The sequence below is a fragment of the Rhagoletis pomonella genome, unplaced genomic scaffold, assembly GCF_013731165.1.
Source record: "Rhagoletis pomonella isolate Grant_MI unplaced genomic scaffold, Rhpom_1.0 Rhpom_scaffold_00002, whole genome shotgun sequence".
Lineage (NCBI taxonomy): Eukaryota > Metazoa > Arthropoda > Insecta > Diptera > Tephritidae > Rhagoletis > Rhagoletis pomonella.
The window spans coordinates 108,565,953-108,576,285 of record NW_023458556.1 but is presented as its reverse complement, the minus strand read 5'-3'; the positions used below and the strand labels follow the sequence as shown (position 1 = coordinate 108,576,285).

Sequence of the window (10,333 nt, the reverse complement as noted above, 5' to 3'; positions counted from 1 at the left end):
TTTTTTTTATATTTATTTTACAATAATACAATTTTTGTAAGAACTATACAACACATATATAAAGTACGTATACCAAATTGAAGGGAATCGAATTTCCTATTAAATGAGATCACATTTTTCAAAATACATTCATTGTTTTTAAGAAATCTTGATTTCAAAAATAGCTTATTTTGAACTTTAACCTTTGATATTTGTTGTTGTTGTTGTTGTTTCCCTAAAAAAGAAGTATACCGGTATACTCAGCCCAATCATCTCTATAGATGCCAATATTTTGTTTTCTAATTTGAGATTTGGAGCCAAACTGCATTTGTTCCAATTACTTTAATTAATTTTCAGTTATTTTTCTATTATTTGCACGAACTTTATTGTTTTATCGTTTTTTTTTTATGAAATGCATGCACGCACACGGAAAATTGTAAACAAACCTCTTCTTCTTTCTCTTTTCTCAGTGTACGTACGCCTAGCTACCAACACTGCTGTACGCCAAGGCGAATTAATATAAGGTGATAGCAGGAGTACAAAAACAAAAATTTACATGTATTTTGTTTTTGCTTTGGCGGCATAAACTGTCAAAATCTGTAAAGTTCTGAACACATTGAAAACGACGAGCTGCGGACCACATCTTCCAATTTGTCATCTTCATTATCTAAACGCTTTGTCGATGGCGACATGATTTCTTTGAACGCGGCAGCGACATCGTGAATTTGTATGAGTTTGACATAAAAGAAGAAGAACCTTATCTGTCGCCAGAAAAATAGAAATAGATCTAATCTGGCCACAACCACTGCCGTCGCGTAGCCCGGTCGTCCCCAAAATAATTATCTACATAAGAGTACGTGTTAATTTGACAGATGTGGTTTGTAGGTCGTCGTTTTCATTTTGTTCGGGCTATAAGAGTGTGTGTGAATAAGCTGAGCTAGTAACACCACCTTATATAAATTCGCCTTGCTGTACGCTAAGCGATTTTCAGCTAGCTTGCGATTGGATATTTTTGTCTCTACACTAAAACAGAAGAATGTCATCCAAGACGAAACGGCGCAACTTTAGGATTTCAACAAAAGAAAATTATAAAAATTATCTCCTATTCCCTTTCGTTTTGACATCCTCCTGTACCAAAAAGCAATAACAAAATACACGGGTCTTTTACTTATATGCAATCAACACCACCTTGTATGGATGCGCCTTGGCTTTGACGAATTCGTGAAGCTGACGACTCATATACAGCCCTCCATTTAAATGCACGTGTGCGGAATTGAGCGTACAACTTTCATATGTAGCATCTAATACGCGTCTAAAGCTATACGACCCGTGTGCAGACTGCCTAAATGCTGCAAAAACGCTGCGTAATAGGGCATTCGCACGCAGCGATTTTACAGGCAACAAAAGTTGAATACGCAGTTGAATGAGAAGTTGAAAGTGAAAAAGTTGGCATCCCTATTCAGACGAGGCGTTTTTCGATTCAACACGAATCGTTATTTACATTATTGAAAATGAATTTAAATCGCAAAATTTTATCAATTGGCGTAAATTTGGTAAGCGTTGGTAGAAGTGCTTTTAGCGAAGCTGAAAGATAAAATAAGAGTAAAAAAGAAAAAAAGTATGTATACCGAACAGTGTTGGCATTTTTAGTACAATTGTACTTGTTTGATACAATTTCATTTGCAATATACTTTCCTACTACGCAGTACTTTTTAGTACAATTTTGTAATGAATACTAAAAATATATACATAGCTCTGAAAATTCACAGCAAGAAATTTTTTGTATTCTCTTTTGTTCGCCTGTTCGTATTTACCTTTTGTAAGTTTTGAAAAATGGCTTGAACGAACCACTATATTATAGCCTAGGCAAATTTTTAAAGAAACTTTTCGATACTAAGTTTTATTAAGTCAGCTTCATATAGAAACAAAGTCTTCGTTAGCTATAAGAAGAGATTTCCTTAAATATAATACCTTTACGGCACTCATGTATTGACAAGATTTTACTATTTATTTTCTTATTCTTTAATTTTAATTATCTGTTTATAAAATATAATGTATTCTTTAAGAAAAACTGTATAAACCCAAGATTAAATCTTTGCGAAACATCCAAAAACCAGAACACTTTCGTAAAAATTTCGAGCTTTATTAATATTCTTTAGTTTTTAGCCCATTCAACTTTAGTATAATAAAGTGCAAGTTTAAAGTAGCTGGGACTTACCGTTGAACTTGGCAATTTTTTTTTGTCGACGATGTCAGCCATTTTCTTCTATACGAAGTGTGTTCGACGATTTTTTTATATGGAGAAAATTAGCAACACCTTCATCAAAGAAATCTTAAAAAACTTAGTTATATTAAAATTTAATGGGCTAGAAAACCGCACACTCAAAATAAATCTAGGAAATCGAATTAAAAAGCTCTAAATTTTTACGAAAGTGTGTTGGTTTTTTTAATGTTGCACAAAGTTTGAACCTTGGATTTGTACGGCTTTTCTTAAAATATAAACCGTATTTTTACAAACAATAATTAAAATTGTATAATATTAAGATAAAGCACGTGAAATGCTATTAAAATGTAAAATTTCTCTTTCTCTTTTATCCATTAATAATAACTTAAATATGCTTTTTGTTAAGATGTATACCTGAAAATGTGTGCTTACATATTTACGTTAAATGCAGTACATGTGCACGTGGAATCAATTTGTAAAAGTGTAAAATACGTAAACGTATGTACATAAACAATAAAACTTTTGAATACCATAAAATCATTGGTCTTGAAGGGAATGTACTAAGAAAATATATGAGCGAATTAAAAAGTGTATACAATTTATAGCCGAAAAGTACATTTTTTGGTAATTCTCTAGGGTGGGGTAACAACCCCTAAAAAAGGTGCGGAAAAGTCGGGAGGGGTACCAAACGACGCGTTTCGGCCCCCCTAATAACAATCCGGAGGGGTGGAGATAATATTATTAACCATTTAAAAGTTATGAACAAAAAACTTTTGTTAAATTTCGTTGTTTTCTATGAGCAATTACCACGTCAAAAATGCACTAAATCACCAGTTTCCACTTTTAAAACACTACTAAAACGTTTCCGGTTATTATTTTATGCAAACCAAATCATTTATTCACTTTTATTTTATATATTTCGTTAATAAAACAGAGTAAACAAACTTTGCGCCTGCTAAAATTATTATAACCTCAAATCGCTGGTATTGCCACTTTATTTCACATTTCATTTGCGCTATTATGCTCAGTTTACACTATACACTTCTTCTTCTTTTTACTTTCATCTAAATAAGATATTGTAACCAAAATATAATAGCAAATTTCGCTATACCATCGCGCGATTTTTTATAAAAAATTTTCATTATTTATCGAAGTATTGATTTTTATGGAAAAAGGGCCGCAGGCGAAAATTTGTAATAAAAAATCGCGCGATTTTTTATTAAAAATTTTTATTATTTATCGAAGTATTGATTTTTATGGAAAAAGCGACGCAGGCGAAAATTTTTAATAAAAAATCGCGCGATTTTTTATAAAAAATTTTCATTATTTATATATATATTAAACGAAAGAAGATACCGAAAAGCCTTGAACAGTGCACACATCTCATAAGAAAAAGTGAATTATTACGAAATACTAAAACAGTGGCAGCACTATAGCTATTTTGGAATCTCGCGTTTCTGCTGGCAAAGATTGTCAACTTCTTTTTAATAACAAAATAATCTATCTTAGGTTGATAAAACTATGTGTTTCTTTAATAAATAAGTTAAATTATATATTTTAATAGTGTTTAAAAAGTGAGAACAGGTGATTTAGTGAATCTTTTTCGGTGTAATTGCCCATAGAAAACAACGAAATTTAACAAAAGTTTTTTGTTCATAACTTTTAAATGGTTAATAATATTAGCCGAAACGCGTCGTTTGGTACCACTCCCGACTTTTCCGTACCTTTTTTAGGGGTTGTTACCCCACCCTGGAGAATTACCCATTTTTTGTATAGATTTTGTACTGAAGGAACAATTTCATTTTCCAACACTGACACAGAATGTAAACAAACACAGGGTTGCATGGAAAAAAAGTTGAACGAGCTCAAAGTTGGTTGGCGACCAACTTTGTTGATAGCGATTAGTTGAAAGGCCGTTTGGACGAGGCGATTTTTGCTTTCAACTAAAAGTTGCCTGAAAAATCGCCGCGTGCGAAAGCCCTATAAAACATCTCGGACTCGCCCAGCACTAAGGTGGCATTTTAATATATCACACCAAGAATGATAGAATTAGTCTGTTCCAATAGCAGTCCGGTTTACAGGATTTAGTCAGAACTTACAGGAAGTCGTTCCTATTGACATAAAACCTGTAAGTGGGAACACATTTAAGAGAGTAACTGAGCAACTGTTCCTAGTCAGAAGTTACAGGATTTAGTCCGGAGATTTTTTTCCTGTAAGTTCATGAAAAGTGTCAAACGATCAGCTGATTTACATGTGCAAACAAAAACAGAAAGCGGTGAAAGCAAAGAACCTTATATTTGTTATAAAATGGAAGTAAACAACGAAATATTTAAATATGTATAGATTTTATTAATTATTTAGTGATATTTCAGCCAAATCAGTGTAGTGCCAATGACATGTAAACAAACCGTCTGACGTTTTTACAGGAAATAGTGCTTTTTGCGTTCCTATGCACTTCTGCATCTGTTCTCCTTTTACTCTCATTTGAGAGCGTAAAATTGTAGTTTGACAGTTCCACAGGTTTTAGTCCGAAGTTCAAAGGAACAGACTAAATACAAGATTGCGCCAATCGAGCTGAGAGTAACTGGCCGTGACGTCAATAAATACCAGAATGAGAGCACGATCCAGAAAATAAAGGTCGCGCCATTCGCGGTCCGCTAACCCTCTCATCGTCGATTTGACAGCATCCACCCAATCGCTGACGTCATAAAATACTTTTGTTTACATTCACTGTTGCCAGCTTAATGCTTTTCGCACCAAATTTAGTGGGTATTCAAAACCCGAACATTTTTGAGTTTGGTGCTTGGTGCGTTTTTGGTGCTTTTGTTTTTAGTTTGAAGACACCAAATTATAAAATCTTAAAAAAATGGAAGCAAAATTTATAGCAATCATAAGCGTGGTAAGCAACTTCACAAAAATTTTAATAAAATCATGGCACAATCATAAGCGAGAACAAAATATGTGGCAGCAACTTCAATCAAGCCAGAAAAAATCGACCGTCGTGCAAGAAACATTGATTTTTATTAATTTGAATCGGCATCCTTACAATATAATTATGTATGCATATAAAGTCCATAAAATACACCAATAAATATTTGGTGCTTTTTCAAATTGAAAACTTGGCAATACTGCCTTTTGTTCGATGCTTCCCCTTTTTCTTGTCGAGTTCGTCTTGCTCTCTCATTCTGGTATTTATTGACGTCACGGCCAGTTACTCTCAGCTCGATTGGCGCAATCTTGTATTCTATCATTCTTGATCATATCAGGGGGAAATTTATCTATTTATTTCCAATCTAATGCCGTTTGCTAGTTTTAAATCTGTTCGTGAAGTAAGCAGTGAAGACTGCGTAAGTTCAGGCATACAATTGAAATATGCATATGAACCTAAATTCCGAAATTTTCAGAAATATCCTGCTGAAAATTTACTTAAACAAACAGGAAGAAAATGGAAAACTCAATCGGTAGGTGAAAGGGTTGCCTATGTCGTACTCGAACTAAGCGAGCCACGTATATTTACGGGGATTGATATTGGAAATGAGCACTCTGCATTTATAGAAGTTTTAGTAAGCAAATCAAGTTGCAACTCGAAAGATTTTACTGTAAGTTTTTTAACAAAACGTTTGCTTTCGAAGCAGATCATATTCCTTTTGAAAAATATACTTTCATCAGTATGTCTTATTCATTGCAGGAAATTTTGGTGACGTGTTCTTTTATGACACCTATAGAGAGCAAAAACTCGACCAACGCTAATCGAGTTCGTTGTTTTAATAAGGATGCATTAGTACCAAGTGCCACATCCGAAAAGTGGCAATTCATTAAATTAATTTGCACCCAACCCTTTAACAAACATATACAGTATGGAATTTCATTTGTTAAAATACATGTTACGGAAACCGATATTGGTACAAGTATAACTCAATATAGGGAAGCTCCTGAGAAAAATATAGATACAAAACCCTCAACCACTCTGAACACATCCCAATTGGGACCATTTAAATTGCGTGAGGAATCTCCAAAGTCAGATTCAGAGAGTTCGACATCACTATTTCAACGTTGGAAAGCATCTGAGTTGGGTGGCAGTAAACAAACTGTACAAAAGAGAAAAGGCCCATCAAAAGTATCAATTTCCTCACGGCATGTAGATGCACAATTTGAGAGCGAAACCTTAAAGAAAATACAATTTGAAAAGAACAAGTGTCCAAACAATAAAGAGTCTATTAAAAAAAATAAATCTCCACAATGCTTGGATCGTAATCGTCAAGAGATAGCCTTTGGCACTGAAGAAAACATTGACGATGAAAAAATTCTAAAGAAAAGGCAAAGATTGTCCGAAAACATCGAGCTGGAACGCGAAAAACTTCGATCAAAAGATAAACCAAAAATTTACAAAGAAAATCACCTGGTTTTGAATACTGAACAAGCAGATAATAACAAAAATACACTAATAGAGATTAAAAAGATTAAAGACACAAAATCACAAAGTGTTGAATGCGTCAAAAATGAGATCCGGAAACCGCAGTTATTTCGTTCGTTTAATCAGCTATTAAAAGGAACCATTGTGGTAATCAGTGGAATACAAGTAGGTTTCAAAACATTGGATCAAAAATGGAATACACGTACATTGTTTATTTTCAGTAGAATCCGGAACGCTCAAGCCTTCGGGATAAGGCTTTAGCAATGGGCGCCAAATATAGGACTGATTGGGGGGCTGGTTGTACGCATTTAATGTGCGAATAGTTTTGTAGATTAAAAATGTACGCTACCTTATATTAATCATACAACTTTAATCCATAGATGTGCATTCAAAAATACACCAAAATATAACCATGTCAAGGGAAAAGGTAAAATCGTCACTCGCAATTGGGTGGAAGACTGCTACAGACAGAAAAAAAATATTCCATGGCGGAGATATGCTCTGGATAGTGCCGAACTTCATCAACCTGAAAGTGAGGGGGAAATACTAGACGAGTCACTAAGACCCGTGGAATTAACTGTCGGCGAAGATAACTACAAAGAAAATGGATTAGACACGAGCTATCCTTGTCATTCTGCTAGTTCCAGGATGATAAATATCTCCTTGCTTTCATCAGGAAGTGACACAGATGATGAAATTCGTCGCGTTGTAGAAAGTAATCTAGATAACAAATAAAAAAAAAAATTGGCAAGAATTAAGATTTGTGTTTCGTTACAGATAATTCCTCGGACAAGGCTAAAACCAAAAAAACAAATAGTTCACATAATCCAAAAAGGGACGTATTTGACCTGTCCACTGAAGAAGAAGAATTTTTGGCAAAGAAGTTAAAAGTGGGGGCAGATTTGAAAGACAAAAGGGTTTTTAAAAGATTGGTATTTTTTATTTGCGAAGACATAACACCAGCGGAAAGGAAGAGGGTTGAGCATTTAATTAAAGTAAATGAAGGTCTAATCACACTCGAGGAGACGGAAGCTCATTATTTGATATCAACGCGGATGGCAAGCGACTCAAATGCTTTATTAGATAAAAAAATTGTAAAGCCCGACTGGATTTATGAATGCAGTGACATGGAAATTATTATTCCTATTAATAAATATCTTTGTTAAAAAACTTAATAATAAAAGATTGGGAAAGTTTCGACGTAGAATACGTTGTGGAATACGTCTCACGTGTTGTAGTTGTAATTTTCAGAACTTCACACAAATGCTTACTGCGCCAGCATGATTCAACAATACAAGAGTTGCGTGTTTTTACTCATTTCCAGTAAAATCCAGTAAAAGTTTTTACGAATTTTCATGTTTTGGTGTTTTCGTACGCAAAAACTTGCAAAGTAGGGGAATTGAGAGAGCGAAAAATGACAGCTGAAATTGCAAGTTTTGACTGGATTTTACTGGATAAATTTTTACTTGTAAGAATTTTCCAGTACGAAAAACAGCTGATCGCATGTTGCTGGATGAAATTTAAACTAATAAGGAAACTGTTTGTGGCTTTTTATTGCGGAAATTCCCAAAATAAACATTTAAATATAAAATATATTGTTTTATTAGGAATATGCAGCGAATAAACAACCAATTAATCAGCTGTTCATGAAACTTGCAAATTATTACTGGAAAAGCGTTCACGCACTTTTTTGTAAATTTTTTCTATGGGAGCGAATTCTTAGAAATTAAGTTACTGGAGAGTTGCTGGCAAGTTACTGGATAATTGTAAAAAAACACAACTAAGGTTGTGTAATTTGTGACAGCTAAAATTTGACACTCCTTTATCTAGATTCGTATTTTGGAAGTAGGAGGAAAGGGGAAGAATGTGATCGCAGTTTGCGAAAACGGTAGTAGAATGGTACTACAAAAAGTACGCAAAGTATACAATTAGAAGTAAAATGTGTATTATTCGCAATATATTTGGTGTTTTAATGATACTACAAAAAGTACGCAAAGTATACAATTAGAAGTAAAATGTGTATTATTCGCAATATATTTGGTGTTTTAATGGAAATACTAAACAATACATAAAAATATGCATTTTTGATTTAAGTTATTCGTCATTTCCGTAAACAAACCTAGAATACCGACCGTTCAGCTATGCAAAAACGAAAAATGCAGATCAATAGAACTTTTTATGCACATTTCAACCATGCCAAAATGATTTGGCGCAAGTAAAAAATGAAGAGTGTCTAGAAGGTTAAAGTTAAATTTTTAGATATTTTAAATATTAATATCTTATGACCTTTATAACCGATTAAAAAGCTAATGACGTCACCATAAAGGTAATTAATTTGTTCTTCAGCTGATGTACATAATTTATAGCTTTTTGTATTTTTAAACCCGCGGGTCGCACCCACTGGTGTTCTGTGGTGTGTACTTCAGATCCGGTATGCTCCTGGTTGACTGCAGGGACGAGAGAACAGTAACCTGTATGGCGAAGAAAGCACCGGCACTTGAAGGCTGGGAGGGACCCGAGATGTGCACGAAGAGGGGCGATGACATCCCTCCAGTGCATAACATCACGGTCTTCCTGCCAAGGAGCGCCGACAAATCGGCGGAGTTTGCGTTGGGGCTACTAAAAGCGCAGAATGAGGGCATCCACATCACTGCGTGAAAGTTGTGTCCAGCTCCGTAGAGGAGAACGTGCTCAGACTATTTCTGGGCATAGATGAGGAATCGTACGTCAGCATCAAGAGGGCTGGCTTCAACCTAAACTATAGGTTCAGTTTCGTCACGGTGAGGCCGTGGCGACAAAAGGCGACAGGTAGCAAGGAGTCGGAGTGGCAGGAGACCCAAATAGAGGCGGCTGCCGACTCCTCCGCTGCCCAGGCGACCCAGTCGACCTCGACCTTACCGGCGGAACAGCCACCCCTCGCACAGCCACCCCTCAGTCAGACACCAACTCCAGCAAGCACGTCCGAGCCAGCCACCACCACCAAGCCAGCGGAAGACGTGCCATCCACGCAGGAGTTGCTATCAGGCATCGACTTCAGGCGACTTGAGCTCGATAGGAGAAGCGAGAGCGAACTACAGCTCTCCGATCTCGACGAGCCCCAACTATGACCACGCGTCACTTGGCAGTAGCTCAGGTCAACCTGCATCATGCGGTGGCTGCTTCGGCGGTCATCTCCAGCAGGTTCGCCACGGATGACCTGGGCATTCTACTGATCCAAGAGCCGTGGACCTACAGAGACCAGGTTAGGGGCCTCAACCACAACAACAAGGTAATTTGGGACCTCTCCTGCGAGAGGCCCAGAGCATGTGTGGTGCTTAAGAAGAACATTGATTACTTTTGCATTACAGAGTTTCTAACACAGGACTTAGTCGCAGTGCAGACGACGCTCTCGTTAAGTGGCAGAAGCCTAGAGCTGGTGTTTGCCGCGGCCTATTTTCCGGGGGACAGCAACTACGCCCCTCCGCAAGAGGTACAGCAGCTAGTGGAATTCTGCAGAAAGAGACGGCTCCACCTCATCATAGGGTGCGATGCGAATGCCCACAACGTTGAGTGGGGCAGCACGGATACGAACCGCAGAGGTGAGTGTCTCCTAGAGTACATCTTAAGTGAGGAACTAAGCATCCACAATGTTGGCCAAACACCGACATTTGTAACGAGGGCTAGAGAGGAGGTACTAGACATCACGCTTAGCAACAGACTGGCTAGCCCTCTGGTCA

At 36.5% G+C, this 10,333-nt stretch overlaps 1 protein-coding gene across 2 annotated transcripts; it reads left to right on the top strand.

The window, feature by feature from the left end:
• Window positions 1-5,423: 5,423 nt before the first annotated feature.
• LOC118734308 (DNA repair protein XRCC1) lies at window positions 5,424-7,845 on the top strand. 2 transcript variants are annotated; one of them, XM_036464030.1, is made up of 6 exons: window positions 5,424-5,550; window positions 5,608-5,766; window positions 5,892-6,782; window positions 6,842-6,930; window positions 6,998-7,332; window positions 7,395-7,845. In XM_036464030.1, exons 1-6 carry the CDS (start codon window positions 5,500-5,502, stop codon window positions 7,781-7,783), a joined length of 1,914 nt encoding a protein of 637 aa, XP_036319923.1. In that variant the 5' UTR covers window positions 5,424-5,499; the 3' UTR covers window positions 7,784-7,845. The 2 variants fall into 2 exon arrangements, with proteins under 2 accessions (XP_036319923.1, XP_036319922.1); XM_036464029.1 differs by having other exon boundaries at window positions 5,425-5,550; window positions 5,608-5,802.
• The last annotated feature ends 2,488 nt before the right edge of the window (window positions 7,846-10,333 follow it).